This window comes from Pan troglodytes, chromosome 19 (assembly GCF_028858775.2).
Source record: "Pan troglodytes isolate AG18354 chromosome 19, NHGRI_mPanTro3-v2.0_pri, whole genome shotgun sequence".
NCBI lineage: Eukaryota > Metazoa > Chordata > Mammalia > Primates > Hominidae > Pan > Pan troglodytes.
Window position 1 is genome coordinate 29,717,505 of NC_072417.2, and position 25,472 is coordinate 29,742,976.

The window sequence follows — 25,472 nt, forward strand, 5'->3', positions numbered from 1 at the left end:
CCTGTAATCCCAGCTACTCGGGAGGCTGAGGCAGGAGAATTGCTTGAACCCAGGAGGTAGAGGTTGCGGTAAGCCGAGATCACACCATTGCACTCCAGCCTGGGCAATAAGAGCGAAACTTTGTCTCAAAAAAAAAAAATTGGTTTTGTTATACGTCATTTTGCTTAAAGTCAGTTTCCAAGAACCTATTAATGACCTTTAAGTGAGGAATGACCAATTTACGTACATAAACTGACCCTTGAATAATGTGGGGGGGAGCATGAACCCTATCCCAATGGCCCAACATCCTCCTCAACCCCACCAAAATAAAAAATCCACATATAAAAATCCATTTGACTCCCCCAAAACTTTACTAACAACCTACTGTTGACTGAAAGCCTTACCAATAATATAAACAGTCGGTTAACATATATTTTGTATGTGATATGTATTATATACTGTATTCTTACAATTAAGCTAGAAAAAGGAATACTATGAAGAAAACACTATTAAGAAAATAAGAGAAAATATATTTACTATTCATTAAATGGAAGTGGATCATCATAAAGTGATCATAAAGTGGATCTTCATAAAGGTTTTCATCCTCATTGTTTTCAAACCAAATAGACTGAGGAGGAAGAGGAAGAGGAAGAGGGGGGTGTCTCAGGGGTGGCAGAGGTAGAAGAGGTAGAGAAGGTGGAAGGGGAAGCAGGAGAGGAAGGCACACATGGTATAAATTTATGGAAATGTTATAATTTGTCTGACTTTTTTTGCTTTTTCTATTTTTAGAAACAGGGTCTCACTCTATCACCCAGGCTAGAGTGCAGTGGCATGATCACAGCTCACTGCATCCTTGAACTACTGGGTTTAAGTGATCCTCCTGCCCTAGCCTCCTGAATAGCTGAAGCTACCAGCCCAGGCTGGTCTTGAACTCCTGGCCTCAAGTGATCCTCCTGCCTTGGCCTCCCAAGTGCTGGGATTACAGGCTTGAGCCTCCACACTCAGGCTTGCTTTTTCATTTCTCTAAAAATGTTTCTATATGGTACCAATTCTTCTTCTACCATTTGCTTTGGTTTTAGTGCCCATATCATAGAAGGGTCCAAGTCTAAAATAACTCAAAAGCAGTCTCAAATAACCTCGACCCTTCTGCCAGATTGCCTGACATTAATGTTTTCTGGCACTGTTTCTTCTACGTCTTCTTCCTCGTCATCTGGCACTGACTCAGAAGAATTCATCTCCATCGAGTCACCTTCAGTTAATTCCTCTGATGTGGTATCTATGAGTTCTTGAATTTCTCTAAGATCCCTATCTTGAAATCCTTCACCCTTCACCTTCTTTTTTTTGCCATATCTCTTTCATGATTTCCTTGATTGGCTCTGTCACAGATCCTATGAAGTCACATACAATTTCTGGACACAGTTTTCTTCAGCAGTAATTTATTGTTTTGGGCTTGATGGCTTTCACAACTTTTTCTTTTCTTTTGAGACAGGGTCTTATTCTGTTGCCCAGGCTGGAGTGCAGTGGCATGATCACGGTTCACTGCAGCCTTGACCCTCCCGAGTACCTGGGACTACAGGTACGCATGACAGTGCCCAGCTAATTTTTGTATCTTTTGTGGAAATGTGGTTTCACCACGTTGCCCAGGCTGGTCTCTAACTTCCAGGTTCAAGTGATCTGCCCGCCTTGGCCTCCCAAAGTGCTGGGATTACAGGCATGAGCCACTGCACCTGGCCCACAATTTCTTCTACAACAACTATGGCATTTTTTTTGAGACAGAGTCTCACTCTGTCGCCCAGGCTGGAGTGCAGCGAAGCAATCTTGGCTCACTGTAACCTCCACCTCCCAAGTTGGAGCGATTCTCCTCCCTCAGCCTCCCAAGTAGCTGGGATCACAGGCACGTGCCACCAGGCCTGGCTAATTTTTGTATTTTTAGTAGAGACAGGGTTTCGCCATGTTGGCCAGGCTGGCCTCAAACTCCTGACCTCAGGTGATCCACCCACCTTGGCCTCTCAAAGTGCTGGGATTACAGGCGTGAGCCACTCCACCCGGTCAACTATGGCATCTTCAATGGAGGAATCTTTCCAGACATTCATGATGTTCTATCGGTGTCTTCTTCCACAGCACTTAAAATCCTTTGCATAGAGTACCAAGTGCAATGAGTGTTAAAGGTCCTTATGACCCACCTGATCTAAAGGCTGAATTAGCGACGTTGCGTCTGGGGGCAAGCAGACCACTTTGACACCTTCAGTGTTGAACTGATGGGGTTCTGGGTGGCCAGGGGCATTGACCAATATCAAAAGAGCTTTAAAGGCAGTCCCTTACTGGCAAGGTACTTCCTTACTCCAGAGACAAAGCACTGATGAAACCAATCCAGAAAAAAAGGTTCTCATTGTGCATGCCTTCTTGCTGTACAACCAAAAGACTGTAGCTTCATAGATAAAGGTAGTCCTGATTATTAACCCAATTGCATTTGCACAAAACCAGAGAGTCAGCCTACCCCTTCCTGCCTTAAATTCTGGTTCTTACTTCTTTTCCTTACTAATAAATATCCTTTGTGGCATTTTCTTTTCCCCAGAATAGGGCCCTTTCATCTTCATTAAAAACCTGTTCAGGCAGATATCCTTTCTCCTCAGTGATTTTCCCCATGGTGTCTGGGAACCTGTCTGCTGCCTCTTGGTCAGCAGAAGCTACGTCTTCTGTTATCATGACATTTTTCAAGTCAAACTGTCCTAAAATTATCAAACCATCCATTGCCGGCATTAACTTCTCCAGCTCTAGTTCTTTCACTTTCCTCTTGCTTTAAGTTGTCATATAATGACGTTACTTTTTATTAAATCATATTTATCTATAGGTATGCTTTGCTTTTCTCTCTTTTTTTTTTTTTTTTTTTTTTTTTTTTGAGACAGAGTTCTGCTCTTGTTGCCCAGGCTGGAGTGCAATGGCACGATCTTGGCTCACCACAACCTCTGCCTCTCAGGTTCAATCAATTCTCCTGCCTCAGCCTCCTGAGTAGCTGGGATTATAGGCATGCGCCACCACACACGGCTAATTTTGTATTTTTAGTAGAGATGGGGTTTCTCCATGTTGGTCAGGCTGGTCTCGAACTCCCGACCTCATGTGATCCGCCCGCCTCGGCCTCCCAAAGTGCTGGGATTACAGGTGTGAGCCACCGCATCCAGCCTTTTTTCTTTTATTACAACAGTCCTTATGCTGAATTCACTTATCTTGAAATGGTGAACAACCACAGCTGTGGACCTCAAACTATGTACAAACTGAGCAATTTTTCTTGTAATGTTCTAACTTTTCTCTGCCTCTTAGGAGAACTTCCAGCAACACTAGTGGCACTAGTGGGTCCCATAGTATTACTCAAGGTTTACTGTATTGCACTAAACACAATGAAAACTATACAAGAACCATGAGAGATCAATTTTTACTGTGATACACAATTAGCTGGAGAGATAAACACTCACATGGTGATGACTAGCGTCACACAACATTTTAAGCAGATACTTGCAACACTTGAGCTCACCACAATAGTAACAGGGAGTTAGTTGGCTATGAAATATTACAGTAGTACATCCAGTATGTAACAGTTAATTTTATGCAGTTATGATTTAATACTGCACCTTTATATTTGTCTACATTTCTCTCAACAGTGAATGGTGCCATGTACGGTTTGTGTGCATAAGTTTTGATAAAGTTTTAACTTTTTATAACAGATTTGTATATATTTTATGGTAGCAAATGTTAAAATAGACTAGTATCCACATATATTTTATTCATTCATAACATACCTTTTTAATTCTTTTGATATTTCTAGGCTACAGTTTATCTGTAAGATTTTACAAATTGTCACAAATCTCCAAAAAATTTTCCAATATATTTACTTTTTAAAATCCATGTATAAGCAGACCTGCGCAGTTCAAACCCAGGTTGTTCAAGGGTCAACTGTATATACTTCTTAGAGACCATATGGAATAGTCGAGGAAAGACAGGAACAGCAGTTTTGTGGGTCTCATTCATTCAAGTGCGTGTTGAGTGCAAAAAATAGAAATCTAAGTCTTTCCTTCTTTAACTTTAAAACCCCACGCCAACATATTACAAAGATCCCACCTCAAACCTTAAAATCCCAAATGGAAAAGGGAATCTGAACTCCTATGACTTAAAAAAATAAAACAAGAAAAAACTCAAAAAACTGAAGCACCAGATTCCAAAGGAATCACCCACACACACACACACAAAAACCACAAAAGGGCCAGGCACAGTGGCTCATACCTGTAATCCCAGCACTTTGGGAGGCAGAGGTGGGCAGGTCACTTGAGCTCAGGAGTTCAAGACCAACCTGGACAACACAGAAAAATACCCGTCCCGGCCGGGCATGGTGGTTCATGCCAGTAATCCCAACACTTTGGGAGGCTGAGGTGGGCAGATCCCCTGAGGTCAGGAGTTCGAGGCCAACCTGGCCAACATGGTGAAACCCCGTCTCTACTAAAAATACAAAAATTAGCTGGGCATGGTGGCACGCGTCCAGGAACTACTCAGGAGGCTGACGCAGGAGAATTGCCTGAACCCAAAAGGCAGAGCTTGCAGTGAGCTGAGATCGCGCCACTGCACTCCAGCCTGGGCAACAAAGCGAGACTCCATCTCAAAAAAAAAAAAATTAGTTGGGCATGGAGGCACCCATCTGTAATCCCAGCTACTCAGAAGGCTGAGGCAGGAGAATCGCTTTAACTCAGGAGGTGGAGACTGCAGTGAGCCGAGATCGTGGCACTGCCCTCCAACCTGGGCACAGAGCCAGACCCTGTCTTTAAAAAACAATACAAAACAAACAAACAAACACAAAAAAGGGATACTAATCAGTCAAGAGAACTGCAGATTTGAGTCTCTCTACCTACTCTTACAGTATCACTTAAAAAAGACAAAGACAAATGCTCCACTGCAAACTGGTAACGGAAAGGCCCGCAAGGTTTCCATTAAAAATTCCAGTTATAAGGCCGGGCGTCGTGGCTCACGCTTGTAATCCCAACACTTTGGGAGGCCGAGGCAGGCGGATCACAAGGTCAGGAGTTCGAGACAAGCTTGGCCAATATGGTGAAACCCCGTCTCTACTAAAAATACAAAAATTAGCTGGGCATGGTGGTGGGTGCCTATAGTCCCAGCAACCTGGGAGGCTGAGGCAGGAGAATAGCTCGAACCTGGAAGGCAGAGGTTGACACTGAGCTGAGATCGCGCCATTGCACTCTAGCCTGGGCGATGGAGCAAGACTCTGTCTCAAAAAAAAAAAAAAAATTCCGGTTATAGGCGAGGTACAGTGGCTTATGTCTATAATCCCAGCACTTTGGGAGGCCAAGGCAGTAGAATTGCTCCAGTCCAGGAGTTCAAGACCAGCCTGGGCAACATAGTGAGACCCTGTCTCTACTAAAAAAATTTTTTTAAATTAGCTGGGCATGGTGATGTACACTAGTCCCACCTACTAGCAAGGCTGAGATAGGAGGATCACTTGAGCCTGGGAGGTTGAGGCTACGATGAGGCGTGATCTCACCACTTCACTCCAACCTGGGCAGCAGGGTGAGACCCCGTCTCAAAAAGAAGAAATTCTACTTATTCAAGGAAGCAAAGTCCCTTTAACAAAAAGTAACTGGTGGCCAGGTGAGGTGGCTCACGCGTGTCATCCCAGCACTTTGGGAAGCCGAGGCAGGCAGATCACGTGAGGCTAGGAGTTCGAGACCAGCCTGGCCAACGTGGCAAAACCCTGTCTCTACTAAAAATGCAAAAATTAGCTGGGCGTGGTGGTGCACACCTGTAATCCCAGCTACTTGGGAGGTTGAGTTACAAGAATTGCTTGAACCCGGCCAGGCATGGTGGCTCACGCCTGTAATCCCAGCACTTTGGGAGGCCAAGGCGGGCGAATCACGAGGTCAGGAGTTCAAGACCAGCCTCACCAACATGGGGAAACCCTGTGTCTACTAAAAATACAAAAAAAAATTAGCTGGGCATAGTGGCAGGCACCCGTAATACCAGCTACATGGGAGGCTGAGGCAGGAGAATTGCTTGAACCTAGGAGGCGGAGGTTGCAGTGAGCCAAGATCACACCACTGCACTCCAGCCTGGTGACAGAGCGAAACTCTGTCTCAAAAAACAAACAAACAAACAAAAAAAGAATTGCTTGAACCAAGGAGGTGGAGGCTGCAATGAGCCGAGATCGCGCCACTGTACTCCAACCTGGGTGACAAAGTTAGACTCCAACTCAAAAAAAAAAAAAAAAAAAAAAGTAATCGGAGAACTATTTGAAAGACCTCTTATTCCTGGCATCTCACCTATCAAGAACTTAAAGGTCAAGTATTTATTTATAATTCCCAGGGCCTAGTCATTTGAACAGGTTTAACAAAATACTTCACTCTGAAATGCTCCGCTTCACATTTTGTTTTTTTCCTTGTGTGTTTTTGTTTTTACAAACAGCAGAACAGGAGGCAGTCCCCCTCACCTATCCCACCTAGTTATCTAATTCATTCCCAGGTCATTGGATTGAAGTTCCTTTCTCTTCGTGTTATCTCTAAGGTAGAAGTGGGTACAGAGGAAACCATGGACAAAGCTATGCTGACCTAAACAGCTACTTCCTGCCTCACAAGAGAACCCGATGCAGTGTGGGCTGAGTGGGGAAGATGCTGTGGGGCCTGAGAAGAGGCAGGACAGAGGCTCTTACCTCACATGCAATGTCTCAGAGCATTCACTTAAGGTTGACCACCATGGTAAGATTGTGAGGGATGGGAAGCAAGTCCCTGAAACACACCAAAGTTCTCTATGCTTTTTCAATTTGTAGCATACACAGGTATTTTGACAAAGGATGTATTACCCAGCCTCAGAAACAATGACCATCACAAGTTTCTGGCCCAAGTTAGATACAGAATGTCTCGATACAAAGTCAATCCAGAGAGCTGTGTTTAACAAGTCGGCTTCTAGGCATGACTGGCACATGAAGTACCACCTGATCACAAAGGAAGAGGTACCACTAGGAGAATGGCAGATAGTCTAAAGCATGTTGATCCCACAAACTCTCAACATTTTAATGAATATTTCCTAAGAGACTACAACATTGACAAAAAGAAGAAATTATCACCATGCTGCCTGGGAGAAAGTGACTATCAGACAAAGAAATCCAGACACACCTGTAATCCAAGCCCTTTGGGAGGCCGAGGCGGGTGGATCACCTGAGGTCAGGAGTTTGAGACCAGCCTGGCCAACAGAATAAAACACTGTTTCTACTAAAAATACAAAAATTAGCCAGGCCTGGTGGCACATGCCTGTAATCCCAGCTACATAGGAGGCTGAGGCAGAAGAATCACTTGAACCCAGGAGGCGGAGGTTGCAGTGAGCTGAGATCGCACCACTGCACTCCAGCCTAGGTGACAGAGCGAGACTCTGTCTCAAAAAAAAAAAAAGAAAGAAATTCAGAACAGAACAGTTACAGGATCAACACTAAATTCACCCTCTTTGTATGCGTGATTTAACAAAATATCTCTAGGTGATAAGTTTAACTACAAACAAAGCTTGTGAGAATTTGCCTAATGGTCCTAGGTTCTTTCTTCCTTTTACCTAAAGAGTTTTACCGGCTCATTTCTCGGGAGCTCTCCAACAGTTTTGTTCAGGCCCTCCTATTTAGGAAACAAGATGCTGCTGACAAGACTTTTAAATGGAACCCTTACTCTCCCTTCCCTACCCCCTCCATTTCTTCTAGTGACGGAAATCAGCGCTCATATCAATATTCAACTGAGTCTAAGATAATTTTTCCCCTATTTGTAGTTCCATTCCTATGAATCTCTTCCACAAAAAAGTCAGACAGCAAAGGTAGAGCAAATCAAGGGGGGAAGAAGCCTCTCTTACCAGCATCTCTTACCTCTGTAGTGCTCCATTCTAGTGTGGTGGGTGATACCCTGTGATCGGAAACTGAGGCTCAGGATGTAACGAGGATCAGAACTGTCTCGTACCAGGAAAGAACCATCTGGTTTCCCTTTCAGCTTCATCTCTGCATCTTCCCAATTCATTGGCCCCCAATACCAACCACACTATCAAAGACAAGAAGCAGTCCACTAGTTATCAGGACAGAGAAATGTCAAAGTTTTCAGTGCAATCTATCTTAACATGGGAGAACCCTCTGCATTCTCTCCAAAATGTTTCAATAGGTAAAAGCCACTTACAAGTGTCTCAACCATTAGCAATGAACATCAGGCTCACTATACTTTTAGCCCTCCAAAGTAACAGAATAATAATTCTGGCCGTGAGCTGTGGCTCATGCCTGTAATCCCAACACTTTGGGAGGCTGAGGCGGGCGGATCACTTGAGGTCAGGAGTTCTAGACCAGCCTGGCCAACATGGTGAAAACCCATCTCTACTAAAAATACAAAAATTAGCTGGGTTTGGTGGCACATGCCTGTAATCCCAGCTATTCAGGAGGCTGAGGCAGAAGAATCGCTTGAACCCAGGAGGTGGAGGTTGCAGTGAGCTGGTATTGCGCCACTGTACTCCAGCCTGGGTTACACAGTGAGACTCTGTGTCAAAAAAACAAAAAACAAAAAACAAAACGGCTGGGCGCAGTGGTTCACACCTGTAATCCCAGCACTTTGGGAGGCCAAGGCAGGTGGCTCACCTGAGGTCAGGAGTTCAAGACCAGCCTGGCCAACATGGTGAAACCCCATTTCTACTAAAAATACAGTAATTAGCTGGGCATGGTGGTGGGCGCCTGTAATCCCAGCTACTCAGGAGGCTGAGGCAGGAGAATTGCTTGAACCCAGGAGGCGGAGGTTTCAGTAAGCCGAGATTGCGCCACTGCACTCCAGCCTGGGCAACAAGAGCGAAACTCAGTCTCAAAAACAAAACAAGACAACAACAACAAAAAACAAAGAATAATAATTCTACAATTTTGTTACCAAAGACCCTACCAAGAAAAGAAGAGGGAATTGGGTCAGTTAATCTATCAAAATCAGCTTAGACTATGTAAAACATTTCTCCAACAACCTTTATCATGTCCAAATTTTTTCCCCAAATTCAATTTTATTACATCTCATGGAACTAATAGCAGGAGCACACTGTTTTTGTCACTGTAAATATGGAAGCAAGTAAACTATTCTTCCTCTAAAAACAATAAACAGGGGCTGGGTGTGGTGGCTTACGCCTATAATCCTAGAGCTTTGGGAGGCAGAGGCAAGAGGATCATGTTGAGCCCAGGAGTTCAAGACCAGCCTGGGAAACAGCAAGACCAGTCTCTACAAAAAATATAAATAAATTTTAGCTGGGCTTGGTCGTGCATGCCTGCAGTCCTAGCTACTCAGGAGGCTGAGGCAGAAGGATCCTTTGGCCCAGGAGTTTGAGCCTACAGTGAGCTATGATTACGCCACCACACCCTAGCCTGGGCAACGGAGCCAGACCCTGTCTCTAAAAATAAATAAACACATAAATAAAGGTGTGTCCGAATACAGAATTTAGCTAATGGGAGGAGAAGTGACCTGCCAGTCCTTAGGTACCACCTACCTTCTCCAACTCTCGAAGGCTGGCTGCAAAGCTGCTCGAGTCAGGCCGGTAGAGGGGACACTGGAGGTGCTGTGGGGGTTGGCTGTGCAGGGATTCAGCTGCTCGGATGGGAGCAATCCGGGGAAATGCATCTGCAGGGCAAGACAGCGGTGGTCACTTGTTTACCCTCACTGCTCCGAACCACAAATAGACCCTCCCCCAAAAACAGAGGATGCTAACTGAAGAGGGCAAGGCATTAGAAGCTAAGCTGGAAAGGGTAGAAGCCAAAGCAGTGGGAAAGAGCTGGATGGGCTGGAACAAAAAGCTGTGTGGGCTTGTGTAAGCTGTGAAGGATGGGTGGGGGCACTTGACCCCAAGAAAGGGGGAGGGGAGCTGCTCACTAACCTTACTAAGGTGACTACTTCAGGGGCTTCACCAGCCTAGAGCGATTCCAACTTCTCCCACCTCGAAGTGAAGTGCCGATAAGGCAGCCTTGGAAATAGTGACTCGCTTACTTGCCCAGGAAGAGTAATGATTTTGCCAGGCAAGTAGAAAAGAATGCTGATTTCATTCATTTTATTCCTTGGGTACTGTAAGCTGGCAAAGCAGGTATGGGCTGCTAAATGCTTGGTACTTATTTACAAGGCTGCAGTAAATACTAAAAGCTTAGAAAAACCATAGAATGCTGAAAACCACCAACATATTAAACCTCACTATCCTGAAATTAAGGCAGTTTCTTAAGTGATATCTACTCAAGGATTGCAAAACAGTCTCAGCATCAAAGACTGATGAAAAATTCAGTAGTCTTTCATCCCTAACAAAAATCAGATTGACCTCCATAAAGAAAACGGGTTAGGAAAACCAGTTCTCGGCCTCATTTCTAAGGAGTCTGGTCCAGCCAAGGGGAAAAGATTTAAACTTTCTACTAAGCTGTTATTTCCATAAATAGATTTCTCCCATCCTTCTATGGTAGAAAGTATCACTTTGTACTCCCAACTCTTACAAGTCTTGCCTCTAAACTAAGCTAACCTGGGGCATGGGGTGGAGGAGGCGGAGGTAGGGGGAAAGACTGCAAGGAAGACCCCATCGGAGCCACAAGGACAGATGTAGGCAGCGTCCCACTGATATCATCTAGAAGAGAGAACAAAAGCAAGAGGTTCAGAAATGTGAGCACAGAATGAGCACGCTGAAGGCAGAGGAGAGGGAGAAGGACTATCAGGCTGCCCTCTGGGGCAGGATGGCCCAACCTTCACCCAGTCTTTTTGCACAGAGGGCAACAATCATCTTACTCTGTTTTGCTTTTGGAAAGCAGGGTAGTAAGGATATTCCTAATGCAGCCCAATAGCAGTGGGTTCAAGGCAAGATAAATGTAAACTGAATTAATATATGCATAGTAAGTATTACAGCATGCGGGTGAGACCCATTTAATTGCTTAGGGAGATGACGGGGTGCTGAGAAAGAGCTGGGAAATAATTGAGTCATCATCGGAAACCCAGAAGCGTGGTCGGCCCCCAGCAAAGAACAAGTCCCTGGAGCTCACCCTCCCACTAGGCAAGAAGGCGGAGAGGGGAAGAAACTATACCTAGGAGGCTGAGGCTTCTTCTCGGAGGAGGAGGGGGAGTTGGAGGGTGTGGAGAGGTCAGGCCCCGCTGAGAAATGTCCACATCCACAAGCGACACAGTTTCACCTGAGGGATTCATGGAGCAAGCAAGTTACAGAAGCGCCTTGCCCAAAGCTGATGCAGAAAGCAAAGGGAAGCAAAGGGCAAGCAGGCGAGGCTGGGGGTCTGCTGCTCTCAGAAAGCTCAAAACCTAATGCCCCCAGGGCTGAAATCACCCCAACACCAGGAAGTCAATTTTTAAATTCTATCATTCCTTTGCCCTGTTAAGGGTCAAGGATTCTTTAGGACAAAACCATGGGACTGACAGTGGAAAAACCATCTAATTCTGGTTCTGCCACTGACTTACAACGTACCTTCAAACAAGGGGTCTTCTTTATCCAATAGAACCCATACCATTTATTTTTTCAGAATTGTGTATCAATTTCTGCCTTAGGAAGCAAGCCAAGTGGCTTGTTATATGCCCAAACAGACATGGAAAGCAAGGGCCAGAAAACCTAAGAACTGCACGGTAAGCTGAATGCAGATAAAGTTCCCAATGTTAGTCCTAACTTCTTCCTAGAGGGCAGTCCATATCTTGATTTTCCAGAGTATTCACACATAAGAGAATCTACCTGAATAAGATATCTGTTCTTAACAGCTGAGGCTACAAAGGCTGAAAGTACAATTTATAGTCCTAAAAATTAACTACTTTCACAGTCAGACAAAAGTCAGGTAATCTAAGAGGCAGCTTCTCCATAGGAACTTGGTGGGAGGAGGCACATGGCCTCTCTTCTTCCCAGCATGTCATGCAGTTCTGTTCCCTGCCATATACAATACTCCTTGCCACCCAACTCTGTCTATTCCCTCTCCACTTGAGTCACGAGAGGATGAAAGGTATTTTATTAATATGAACACAAGCTGATAGCCAGGAATACGGTTATTTTGGCAGGCCTGATCCACAGGTCAGAACTCAGGATTTCTCTAATTTAGCCCTTAGGGTGTTCCTTCCAACACCTTTTTTTAAATTCAGGGCTGAATGAGCCCCTCAGCTAGTATTTTAAATGTTTCCCCGTTAAGAAAATGAGGTGACCAATATCTGCCAAAAGGAAACTGGGCTTTCAGAACCTAAATACACAGTTATTTTACAAAGCTCTTGAATACTAATTAAGATAAACAGAAAAGCTCTTCTAAAAGTCATCAGTGAGACCAGGTGCAGTGGGTCACACCTGTAATTCCAACACTTTGGGAGGCCAAGGTAGGCGAATCACTTGCACTCAGGAGTTCAAGACCAGCCTGGGCAACACGTTAAGACCCCGTCTCTACAAAAATAAAAAAATTATTCAGGTATGGTGGTGCGTGCCTATAGTCCCAGCTATTCTGGAGGCTGAGGTGGGAGGATCGTTTGGGCCTAGGAGGTCGAGGCTGCAGTAAGCTGAGACTGCACCATTGCACTCCAGCCTGGGAGACAAAGTGAGGCCCTGTGTCAAAAATAAACAAAAGTCATCAGTGGAAGTTCTAGAAAGCTGGTACCAGACTCACCATACAGCTTGGTAACTGAGAGCCTGGCTGCCCAGAGCAATGCAATGGAGCCAGACCAGTGTATTTCCTGACAGGCCAGAGAAGTCTAGACTATTGGTAGAGCACTTAACATAAAGGATGTCATTCAAGAGGGCTGAGGCTGACCTGAACCTCAAACTACAAATGTAGGTGGTGTTCCTTTTTTTTTTTTTTTGAGACAGAGGCTCAGTCGCTCAGGCTGGAGTGCAGTGGCAAAATCTCTGCTTACTGCAACCTCAGCCTCTCGGGTTCAAGCGATTCTCCTGCCTCGGCCTCCCGAGTAGCTAGTAGCTGGATTACAGGCGTGCGGCACCATGCCCCAGCTAATTTTTTGTATTTTTAGTAGAGACGGGGTTTCACACCATGTTGGCCAGGCTGGTCTGAAACACCTGACCTCAGATGATCTGCTCACTTCAACCTCCCAAAGTGCTGGGATTATAGGCATGAGCCACCGTGACCGTGACCAAGCCATGTTCCTTACTTTAATGAGGAAACAACTATTAACTAGAAAGACATGGTATCACAAGATAAGATTTTTTAATTCTGGGCTTGGGTAAGAACAGAGACCTCCTTCTCCACTACAGTAGATGCCTATACAGGTACCAATTCACTTGTTTTGACAGTTCACAGCAGTCTACCCAGCTGCAAGTCTCATTGGCCTGCTTAACATTTTCCTGGAAGCATCCATTCCCAAATCGTAAGTCTTCCAATCACCTTTTTGAGGGACATGATATCCAAAGGAGTTTGAGATTGGGATTTTTTTTAAAGGCTTCTCAGTCACAACCAATGAAAAGTACTCAGTTTCTGAGACATGGGCAAAGCCCCACTTTTCTACAGCTTATTCATGCAGGAGCTTCACCTGTGACTGACATAACAGAAGGTCTCCCTCTCTGAAAAAGCTCCCTACGAAACGAGAAGGCAGTTACCCATCATCCAAAGGAGATTCTACAGCCTTCCTAGTTTAGCAACTGTGTTCCCTGCTGCAAGAGGGCAGACTTAAATTAGATACAATAAAGAACTCTAACAGCTGCAGGAACTGCAAGCCCCTAAAAAGACAAGAGCTCATGTAATCCCCTTTGCCCAAAAAAGTCTTTAAAAATAGACCAGATAATCATGGATCATTTTTATGAGATAACCCATGAACTCCCTTGGAAGCAGAGACAGAAATTGTATGACTTCTAGAGAGTCTTTTATGCACTGTGAGCCCATAAATTTGTAATTCCTAGTTTTAATTTATATGTGATGACCCTGAACTAAGCACTGCATAACTGCTAGGGCCACCCAGGCCACCTAATTACCAACAAGCAGCCTTTACCTCCAACTATAAAGCATCCAAAGTCAAGAACACATTCCATACCATAAAAATAGCCTCACCCCAAACCCACTAAGCATGGAATGAAGGAAATAACTGCAGACACGCCTACAGCTCCCTGTGATGCATCTGTAAGTGTTTCCCAACAGGTCTCAGAACGCCCCTGTTTTCAGATGTCAGAAGAGAGAAAGATATTACCCTTACCTGTGAACAGGGGGCTGAAGGAGACCGGAGAAAAGGCACTTTGAGTTCTTGTCAACTTGGGTTTCCTAGGGAGTGAGAAAGCAGAGAGAGAATAGAGGGGAGAAATGAACACATACGCATTTAAGTCACCACAACACTCAGTTCCAGATGCACTGAGAAATAAAGCAAACCCTAGTCGTTGTCAGCAACACTCTTGTAATAAAGCATAAAATAAAGGGGGAGAATGAAATAATTAAGGCAATTCCTTAAATAGATTTGGCTACAGAATTCACCAACCTACAAAGCAATGAGAAATCCCTTTGGAGCTCACCATACCCAGTACATTAAAAGAGTAAAACACCTTGAGTGGTAATTAGCAAGTCCATTTCAAGAGGAAGGAAGTCTGATGCAGAGCTAATTTCCATCTGGGAGCCAAGAAAAGGGCTCTTAACCTGAACAGGCACCAGCTCAGAGCAAATTTTCCCTCTGGGCTTGCCTATAGGATAGGTCATCCCAAAGTGAACCAAGGAACAGATTCTGACCTGAGAATAGCACTGCAGGATGCATGTGCAGTCTTCAACCTTGAAGACCTCTGATTTCTGCACAATTACCCCAAGGCATGGGTCAAAGCCATCAGCTACTAAGTGGGCCTCCTCAGATTAGGGGCTCTGCCTAGCATCCAAGAGGGCCCATTCATCTCTCTGAGCTGCCACTCACACAGCCCTCTCCATGACTTCTTGATGCTGTTTCAGGGAACCAGTCTGAAAACCCAGATCTTTTGGTTAATATACCAAAGATAACTTCACTTCTTACCACACTTTCAAGTGGCTTTTCAGCAAGAAATGAAAGAAACTCAAAAGACTCCAACAAAGACATTATGGCCAGAAGTGTGTTAAACCAAAAAAACTCACCTCAGAATTACTGAACTTGTCGAGGTAATAGAAATATGCTATATGCTGGCCGGGTGCGGTGGCTCACGCCTGTAATCCCAGCACTTTGGGAGGCCAAGGCAGGCGGATCACAAGGTCAGGAGATCAAGACCATCCTGGCTAACACGGTGAAACCCTGTCTCTACTAAAAATACAAAAAATTAGCCGGGTGTGGTGGCGGGTGCCTGTAGTCCCAGTTACTCGGGAGGCTGAGGCAGGAGTACGGCGTGAACCCAGGAGGCGGAGCTTGCAGTGAGCCAAGATCGCACTACTGCACTCCAGCCTGGGCGACAGAGCGAGACTCTGTCTCAAAATAAAGTAAAATAAAATAAAAAATAAAAATAAAAAAATAAAAGAAATATGCCATATGCTGGCTGGGCACAGTGGCTCACTCCTGTAATCCCAGCACTTTGGGAGGCCAAGGTGGGCAGATCACAAGGTCAGGAGCCCGAGACCAGCCTGGCGAACATGGTGAAACTCCATCTCTACTAAACAAAAATTAGCTGGGCATGGTGGCATGCACCTGTAATCCCAGCTACTCAGGAGGCTGAGGTAGGAGAATTTCCTGAGCCCGGGAGGTGAAGGTTGCAGTGAACCAAGATCACACCACTGCACTCCAGCCTGGGTGACAGAGTGAGACTCCATCTCAAAAAAAAAAAAAAAAGAAAAAGAAAAAGAAATATGTTACATGCTGATTATGGTAGAAGTTATGATGACTATATATAAATTTGTCAAAATTAATAGAGCTGGACACTTAAAAGGGTAAATTTTGCGGTATATAAATTATACCTCAGGCCCGGTGCGATGGCTCACACCTGTAATCCCAACACTTTGAGAGGCTGAGGTGGGCAGATTGCTTGAGCCCAGGAGTTCGTGACCAGCCTGGGCAACATGATGAAACCTCGTCTCTACAAAAAATATAAAAATTAGCTGGGCGTGGTGGTGCACACCTCTAGTCCCAGTTACTCAGGAGTGTGAGATGGGAGGGTCACCTGAACCTGGGAAGGTCAAGGCTGCAGTGAGCCATGATTGAGCCGCTGCATTCCAGCCTGGGTGACAGAGACCTTGTCTCAAAAAAAAATTTTTTTTAATTAAAAATTAAAAAAAAAAAAAAAATATATATATATATATATATATAAAAAACAGTAAAACAGACTTAAAGAAAATCCTACCGCAGAATTGGGTGCCTGTCTCCTAGCATTATAGCTGGCTCACCTTCCAAAAATACTCTTACCCAAAGGTCTAAATAGAACTTAAACTCTTTTCAACTATAAACTGCACCAATAGAGAGGGGCAAAAGCAAAGAAAATCCAAAATGAAATTCTATTTTAAATTATTTGACTTCAGAAGATATTTATGCATTTATGTTTTAACACTGATGTCTGAGCTTCTCAGAATTCACCTCAAACAAAATTCTAAAACCATACCATGAAGATCTTATTCAGAAAGAGCTGAAACCCTGGTCCGTCTTTCTCCTGACCTAGCTTTACATTCCCTTGGCAACCTCTTCCATACTTGAGGGGTCTGATGATCACGCTCACTATGAATATTCCACCCACAGCACCCACAGGAGAGGTGGCTACATAAAAATAAGATACGGCCACACAGTTTCTCTGCTCATAAAAGTGGCTCATGACTGCAGCTTAGTTCCAAAAATCCAGAGGAATGGAATGCAATGTTAATTCCACTGGACATGAACTTCAGGACTGCTGAAGAGCTTCCAAGCTGATTTTTATTTGATAACTTGTGGGTACAACATTAAACCCAGCAAGTAGAAACCTGAAGCACTGGCCTTTCAAAAGGTTCACACCTCAGCCATTTGGCCGTTTGCCTCTTTTCAAAGGAAGCTGCATTACTCTGCCATCTGCCCATGCTGGGGACGAGTCTCTTCAGTGCCAAGCACTGAAGAACGGCAGGACCCAAATGCACACATCTTGCGGAGGCCTTCTCACTTCAGCTCATCTTCTCCCCAACCCCCGGCATTTTGAAGAAGAAAAATCATAGTTTCTAGGATCTAGAAAAAGAAAAACATCTGAATCCAGGGAGAGCTGTTCGAGAGTGCCAGAATGGTTTTTCCTGGCAAATAAGGGGGCCTCATGGCTGGATGCTTGGAAAGGTAAAAGGTCTAAAGTCTAGGAGGCTAAAAGGCTACTAATAAATATGCATGCTTCTTTCTCTCTTTGGGGAGACAAGCCTAACTACAAACCCAAAGCAGTATCTGTCTCAAGGATCCTGAGAGCATTCTAATGGCAGTCATTCATGAAAAAACCAATCTAGATGACAATAAAAAACAACAACAACAACAAAGCAAGATACTAATACATAAAATTGAGGATGGTGGTTACCTGGGGGAGGGGTAAGATGTAATTAGAAAGCAACACTCTTCAAAGGTACTGATAACATTCTATTTGTTAAGTTTAGTGATGGGTACCTATATTTGTATTTTATTATTATTCAAAGACATACACTTTATATATGCCCTTTTGTATACATGAACCATTTGGAATGATAAAAGGCCATTCTAAGCTGACACACTATATTTTGGAGAGCAATATGAATAAAGGAATTTCAGATAACATTTTAAACTAACCCTCTATACTACATTCCCATGTTATTTATTCTTCCCCAGATCACCTCAAAAAGCATTAGGGTGCAAAGTTATACCCCTCTAACTTTGCCAGTAGACCACTTTCATCTTAGCAGCAACAAAGACTGGAGGAGTAGGGTGGGACAGAATAGCATTTGGTGGGCTGTGCTTCAGGTGACTGAAAAGGACAGGGCAGCAGGCCTTAGGCAAAGGTCTTTGAGGCCAGCAGTCCTTTGTGTCAGCTAAATTACTGCCTATGCTGTAGGTAACAAAAAAACAGGATGCCTCTGTCCATTTCTACCCTGCAAATTATTAACTGTACTGCAACAGATTTATGGGATAAAGGAGTTAAAAGCATTAGACTAGACAGAACAACAACACATAGATGTAACCATTGGCTGGTTTTCAAATTCCTTGAAACCTAAAATAAAAACAATGAAACAATAATAACCTATCTTGCCCATAAATCTCCTGTACTGATGCCCTAAGATTTACACATGTCCTTTTCTAAAGTAACTTCCAAACTAGGATGTCCAAATACCAGATTTTACGGCTCTAATGTACCTCTGCCCCTGCTAAAGCACACGGTGCCAAGTCAGCCAGCCTGTGCCATTTCCAACACGTCATAAGCCAGTGTCTGTTCATGTGCTACAGGCACAAAAACCATGTGTTCATTTTTAGTTCCAATACACAGACATCTGTGCAGCAAGGTCAGATCCAAAACTCCATCATAAACCAACTAAAGAACCTATAGAGGGAACTTCCAGGGAAAAGCCAAGAGGCATGGTCCAAGGTCTAAAACCTTAGAAATGATGTTGGCAGAGAGAATGTTAAGGAGTGAGAAGCACTGCACAGGACTCAAATGGACAGAGAATTTTTTTTAAGCCCAGGAGTTCGTTCTAAAGGAGAGCTGCCAACCACAACCACTTCATGGAAAAAACAGTTAAAAAGATCAACAGTGTGTGGACCCAAAACCCAAACATAAAATCAGAACTTCCTCGCCACACCATAAAATCATTTTGCTCTCAGCATGTCATGTTATTACTCAAAAAGATCCCTTTAGACCTGAAGACCCAAGGATACAGTGAAAAAAGTTTCTCACGTCTGCCAGGCCTGTCCACGACAGCAGGGCCCCAAATGGATGCCAAAGCAGCCTGCCTCTCTTTCCAGAATTCTATATTTTGTTTTTTCCCCCCCAAATAAATAGATAGGAAACCACTACAGAACCGTCCTCCATTTCTCCACCTCACTACCATGAAGACAGCCAGTAATAGCCTCATCTGTTAACTTGGTAAAAAACAAATCTTGAAAAGTGAACAAGGTACCTATTTCCAACCAAGTGTGTATTACGTGATGATTCAAAATGGTCAGATCAAATTAGATCTCTCACCAAATCCAAAGGAAGGCAATCAACTCAACATATGAGAAACAGACATGGGAACTCCACTGGTTTTCCTGAAATAGCAATGCTAGATTACACTGAGGACCACAGGCATCAAGCCCAGCTCTTTGAATTCCAACATATGTGTGTTATAAGCCCTAGCCCAGTTCCCCAGAACAGAAACCTGATTAGTTGCTGGGCCCATTTCTTTCTTTCTTTCTTTCTTTCTTTCTTTCTTTCTTTCTTTCTTTCTTTCTTTTCTTTTTAAAGAGATGGAGTCAGCTGGGCGTGGTGGCTCACGCCTGTAATCCCAGCACTTTGGGAGACTGCGGTGGGCGGACTGCCTGAGCTCAGGAGTTCGAGACCAGCCTGGGCAACACAGTGAAATGCCGTCTCTACTAAAATACAAAAAATTAGCCAGGCGTGGTGGCGTGTACCTGTAGTCCCAGCTACTTGGGAGAATGGCTTGAACCTGGGAAGCGGAGGTTGTAGTGAGCCAAGATCGGGCCACTGCACTCCAGCATGGGCAACAGAGTGAGACTCCATCCCCCCGGCCCCAAAAAAAAGATGGAGTCTGGCTCTGTTGCCCAGGCTGGAGTGCCGTGGCACATCATAGCTTACTGTGCCCTTGAACTTCCTGGGCACAAGTAATCCTCCTGCCTCTGCCTTCCAAGTATTGGGACTACAGGTGCACACTACCCCACCCAACTGGTGGGCCCATTTCTTACCTCACTTAAAAACAGTTATCTAAGTTGGCCAGACTTGGTGGCTTATGACTGTAATCCCAGCACTTTGGGAGGCCAAGGCAGGCAGATCACCTGAGGTCAGGAGTTCGGGACCAACCTGGCCAACATGGCAAAACCCCAGCTCTACTAAAAATAAAAAATAAAAAAATGAGCCGGGTGTGGTGGTGGGCCCCTGTAATCCCAGCTACTGGGGAGGCTGAAGAAGAATCGCTTGAACCCGGGAAGCAGAGGTTGCAGTAAGCCAAGATCGCACCACTGCACTCCAGCCTGGGCGACAGAGCAAGACTCCACCTCAAAACAAAAAACAAAACAAAAAGACTTCTCTAAGCTAACTCATACCACACTGAAGACAATATATCCAGGTAGGTCCACTTACCAGACTCAAAAGCAACTAAAAGGAAGTTTTGCTTAGTGCTAAAATGTGGGAATTGTTAAACCTTCTAAAATGATTGTAGGAAGGCAGATGTTGGGAATAGCAAAGGGAATTATGCCCAGAGGTTACTGCAAAAGCCCCAAATTATACAGCAAAGACTATAGAAGCCCATAATTAACTCCAATCAACAATGAGGACAAAGGCATATACCCTTTGGCAAAAGACTGAAATTTCTCACCATTTCCAGGTCCTACCAATCAAAACAAGAGAACAAGCTAAAAATCCAAACTCATCCTCCCACTATTGCGGACTTAGGAGGTGCAGATCCACAGAAATCACAACTACCCTGGCCAGACTCACCAAGTTTCTCACAGCTGCGAGGCTGCCAGCAAGACTGGCACATAGTAAGCTGTCGAAAAGCTCACAAGCAGCACCAAATCCTAAGCATTAAAAAATTTACCAGCTCAGTCCTATTACTTATCTTCTAAAAAGCACAAAATATTCCATCTAGATTTCTCTTCTCGACAATCTACTCTTATAAGGACAAGAACAAGACAGTCAACGCTCACCCATTTTACAGATGGGGGAAAAAGGGAAGCATGAAGGTGACAAATTTGGTCATCTCCTAGCTGATGTTGGAGTTTACATGGAATCTAGACTTTCACATTCTCTATACAGCATGCTGCCTCCAAACAGCAGTCAACCAAACGTTTATATACAAATAACTAGCTCTTCTCCAATTCATCAAAAAAAGCCCTTGGACCAAAAAATGTAATTCTCCAGTGCCCTGAACTAAGCTTCTTTGCAAAGCTACAGCCCAATTTGCTCTGCGGCAGAAATCTGTATTGTGCTTAGTGTGAGGGTTGGTGACAGAGCAGCCAATGACCATTAAATTCTGCTTCCAAAGGCAAAAAACCGTATAATGTCATATGCCTTTTCCTCTTCCTAATCTATTAGACGTAGCAGCTAATTTCACGCCACACCTCGTATTTGGCGTCTCTGGAATCTCAGACGAACTCCTGGTCAATATGGAACAAAGGCAAGACAAACCACAAGAAAATTAGCAATCTAGCCTATGTCATTACCCATAGCTTTAATCTCGCCCTCCCCTGCATCTGATGAAAATTTCATCTGTGCTGATAAGTGGAGCATCGAATACAGAGCCTACCACAAAAAAAGCTGTTTCAGCAGCCACCCACTTTTCAAGATCTGAACTCCCAGCATGAACTCACTGGGAGGCAAAGCAGAAACACTGGCCTACCTAAAGGGGCAACACACTGATTTCTTTAGAAAGTTTGGATTTGGCCTGATCCCCAAGATAAGCCCATGGCACAGCTGTTCAGAAAGGGCAAGAAAGCCAAATCCACCCAACATTTTCTTGTTGGAGTACCCAAGTTCCCTTGAAAACAGAAGTCTATGGATGAGTGGTTCCCAGTTCAGGATCAACTGGGGAGCTTTTAAAAAGTTCAAACTCTTAGGCTTTTCAAAAAGCTCCCCAAGTGATCTTAGTTCACAGTAAGGTTATCAATTTATACCTGTTCTTTAGCTTTGGTTTATGGCTGCCAGTATGTCTCAAGAATCCATCACGTAAACCACAACAAAACCTATTCCAATCTTTCTGAGAACCCACTCAAAGAAGTACAAACCACAATGGCAGTTACTACAAGGTAACTAATTTCACTGACACCAAAGTTGACAGCTTTGTAAACCAACGCTACAGATGTAACACTGGATGCCAAAGATCAGTCCACCCCTCAGAAATGCAGGAAAAAAACTCAACGTCTATGTTTGGAATTTTCATCAATTGGCCTAGAACTCATGTACCTGTCTCTACCTTGTCTATATCTTACTGGTACTTAGAATTCTCAAAAGGCTTTGAGAGAGCGCAAAGCTATTTTCTCGAGACAGGCTCTCACTCTGTCACGCAAGCTGGAGTGCAGTGGCACGATCACTATTCACTGCAACCTCCGCCTCCTGGGCTCAAGTGATCCTCCTGCCTCAGCCTCCCGAGTAGCTGGGACCACTCCCGCCTAATTTTTTGTATTTTTTTCGTAGAGATGGGGGCTAATTTTTTGTTTGTTTTGTAGAGATGGGGTTTCGCATGTTGCCCAGGCTGGTCTCAAACTCCTGAGCTCAGGTGATCCGCCCTCCTCGGCCTCCCAAAGTGCTGGGATTACAGGTGTGAGCCACTGTGCCCGGTCTGCTATTGTCTATTCTCAGAGACAGTGGTCAGCACCCAAGTTTGATATGCCAAGTTCATCTAAGGGAACAACCAGGAAAACAGTAAAACTTTGAATAGAGGTGTCCAATTGATTGCTGGCCTACAATTCCATTTGAAGATTCTCCTGTCATTTGCATGCATGAGTGTGAAGGGAGGTGCGGTGCTGGTACACAGAATAAGCAAGGCGGTCAAGGTGCAACACCAGCTTTTTGCCCCAAAGGCCAAACATTTCCAGCAATCTCCCTTCCAGGGACAATGGCACACAGCCGCCTTGGAAAAACTTAAAAAGCCATGCCAGGATGGGGATGGGAGGATGGTCTGAAACCATCTTCCAACAAGACAGATGCAAACCAGCTGAGAAGTGTCATGGAGTGTGCACTCTTTAAGAGTGAAAGCTGTTTCCACAATTAGCGCTGACCTTATGCGAGATGTTACCACCTTTGGTCCCAAGTCTCTGCCTCCTCCTGAAGACCCTATCTTAAGAACTGTCAGGATCGCGATAGCAATACATAAAAAGGGAAACCAAACAAGAAAAGGAAGTTTGTCGGCCAGCCCCCGGCCGGTCTCACCTCCCCGCGTCCAGCTCCCGGCCCGCAGAGCCTCCCATGTCTGTCAGGCTCGCAGCTGAAGCAGCCAGCTCTCCAGAAGGCCTCTTGCCGGTCCCATCCCCACCGCCGGAGCCACCGTTGCAGCTCTTGGTGCGAAAGAGGCGACTGAGGCGGATTTTGAAGGAGCCCTTCCGAGAAGGACCCGCGAGTGGCCGGAGGGGCCCGGGAGGAGGCGGGGGCGGGGGAGGTTGCTGCTGCTGCTGCTGCTGCTCCCCTCTACTCAGGCGCCCCAGAGGGACCAAGTCCTGCAGCGGGAAGGGCACCGGAGGTAATTCAGGGCCTGGGGGCTGCAGCAGAAGCCGGCCGCCCCCTCCTCCTCCGCGACCCGGGCTGCTGAGCTCCTCTTCCGAGCAGCTGTTAGTCTCCAGGCTCTCGGCCTCCGATTCCAAGCCCTCCAGGACCAGCAGCGCGTCGCTCGTTTCCGTGGGGTCCTCCCCGGCCTGCGGGGCGGCAGCAGGCGGCTGGGGCTGCGGAGGGGGCGGCTGAGGGGGACACGGACACGGGCAGCAACCCCCACCGACTGTCTTGACCCCCGGCCCCGCCGGCTGCCCGAGCCCCAGAGCCGCCAACTGCGCCTCTAGTCCAGCCGCCGGGCCCCAGGTCCGCTCGAGCGCCAAGCCCGGCGGCAGGGCCTTGGGGTCCAGGGCACAGCGGTGCCGGGGACACAGCAGTTCCGAGGGTCCCGGCTCCGGGGCCGCCTCCACGTCCTCCTCCTCCGGCGGCCGACCCACGTTGCGGAACACCATCAGCTGCGGCGGCCGGGAGCCCCGCGGGCCGGGCCGCGCGAGGAAGGGTGGCGGCGGGGGGCCATGGCCCGGGGGCGGTGGCGGAGGGCCTGGCTCGGGGGCCGCCTCTCCATAGCCAAGGAGGCGGCTCAGGACGCGGTACGAAGCGGCCGCCGCCGCCGCCTCGCCATCCCGGAGCTCGGCCTCCTGCATCGGGGAGAGGGAGGGAGGGCGGGCGGCTGGGAGCCGGGCTGGGGTGGGGACTAGGCCGGGCCCCGCCGGAGCCCCGCCCGCCGCGGCCCCCGGAGCGACAGCGCTAACGGCCGCCGCGGCCTCTGCCTCATAGAGGGGGGCGGGGGGCGCGCGGAGCCCAGCGCGAGCCCAGGCCGCGCTCCGCCACCGCCGAGCACCGCCCCCAAGCCGACGTCACTTCCGGAAGGGCTTAGCCACGCCACTTTCCCCAGGGCGTGCTCGCGCTGGCCTCCACGGCGAGTGACGCCGCGCGCGCCCCCGGCCCCTATTGGCGGTGAGCTGTCTGTTGGTTGGCGTTGGTCTCCTTTCCCGGCCCTTGCTTTTCACTTCCTGGGCGCCCAGGCCCAGGCCATCCCATTCGGTAGAGTGGAGAGGCCTTGGAAACCATGGTCTGGTCCTGGGAGCGCGCCGCTGGCCTTGGGAGCACATATGGTTCTGCCATCTACGCCGCTTGCGATGTGTGACCTTGGCTGAGTCATTTCATCATTAATGTGTATCTCCGTCCGCCTGGCACCCAGTGAATGTTTGTGGAATCAGTACATGAATCGTGTTCTAGACCCAGTGCTGTACTGATAAATGTGTAACAACCAGCTCTCTGGGGGGAGAACGGGAATGTATGCACATATATAGGTACAAAAATTTGTCGTTAAGTTTTACTGACATAAAGGATGTGTAGTTCACAATTTACAATTAATAGTAAATTGGCAAATTCCATATAACTCTTTCTCACAGAATGCTTTCATTGATTTTTGCCAAACTCTTACATGGGTAGCCAAACTGTGATTGCAGTTGACCTAGGAGTGTAATTGTAAAGGTGAATGTTGGTTGATAAAACTGAAAAAGACAAAACTTAATTGGATTGTCAATGATGGGAGCAACTTCTTTGCTGAGTCAGAAAACGGTTTCAAATACTGGAAGAATATTTACTCAATTTTTGTGCTATTCATAATGTAACGGCTACAGACAACACATTAAGTTTTTGCTGTTGTTGAGATGGAGTCTTTCTCTATTGCCCAGGCTGGAGTGCAATGGCGCTATCTTGGCTCACTGCAACCTCTGCCTCCCGGGTTCAAGCAATTCTCCTGCCTCGCTCCAGGTAATTTTTTGTATTCTTAGTAGAGACAGGGTTTCACCATGTTGGCCAGGCCAGTTTTGAACTCCTGACCTCAGGTGATCCACCCGCCTTGGCCTCCCAAAATGCTGGGGTCACAGGCGTGAGCCACCGCGCCCGCGCCCGGCCTTCTTATCTTTACACAGGGATAAGGATTGCAATTTTGCTTGCTTGCAGGCATGTTGTGAGGATCAAATAAGATCAAGCTTTTTGTGTGGAGGAGGTGAGACTGGAGGCAGGGAGCCCATTGAAATAGTCCCAGTGGGAGATATTGAGAGATGCAAGGGAAAAGGAGGAAGGATCAGCCGCAGAACTCAGTGACTTCTAATACCTGAGGGTGCATTGAGGGGAAGAGGGTGGAGGGTTGAGTCCTGCAACCAGAGGGACCTTTTCAGAATGGAAAT

At 46.1% G+C, this 25,472-nt stretch overlaps 1 protein-coding gene across 3 annotated transcripts in view; it reads right to left on the bottom strand.

The window, feature by feature from the left end:
- The window catches only part of SOCS7 (suppressor of cytokine signaling 7), a 53,671-nt gene extending 29,544 nt beyond the window's left edge, over window positions 1-24,127 (bottom strand). The window contains exons 1-6 of one of the 3 annotated variants that reach the window (XM_016931916.3): window positions 22,942-24,127; window positions 14,157-14,221; window positions 11,066-11,170; window positions 10,513-10,614; window positions 9,505-9,635; window positions 7,874-8,042 (exon numbers count right to left, since the gene is read on the bottom strand). In XM_016931916.3, the coding sequence (XP_016787405.1) occupies window positions 7,874-8,042; window positions 9,505-9,635; window positions 10,513-10,614; window positions 11,066-11,170; window positions 14,157-14,221; window positions 22,942-23,918 (1,549 nt within the window). In that variant the 5' untranslated portion in view covers window positions 23,919-24,127. The remainder of the gene's footprint in view (window positions 1-7,873; window positions 8,043-9,504; window positions 9,636-10,512; window positions 10,615-11,065; window positions 11,171-14,156; window positions 14,222-22,941) is intronic. The other 2 variants (XM_016931917.4, XM_016931918.4) reach the window with 2 other exon arrangements.
- Between the last annotated feature and the right edge of the window lie 1,345 nt (window positions 24,128-25,472).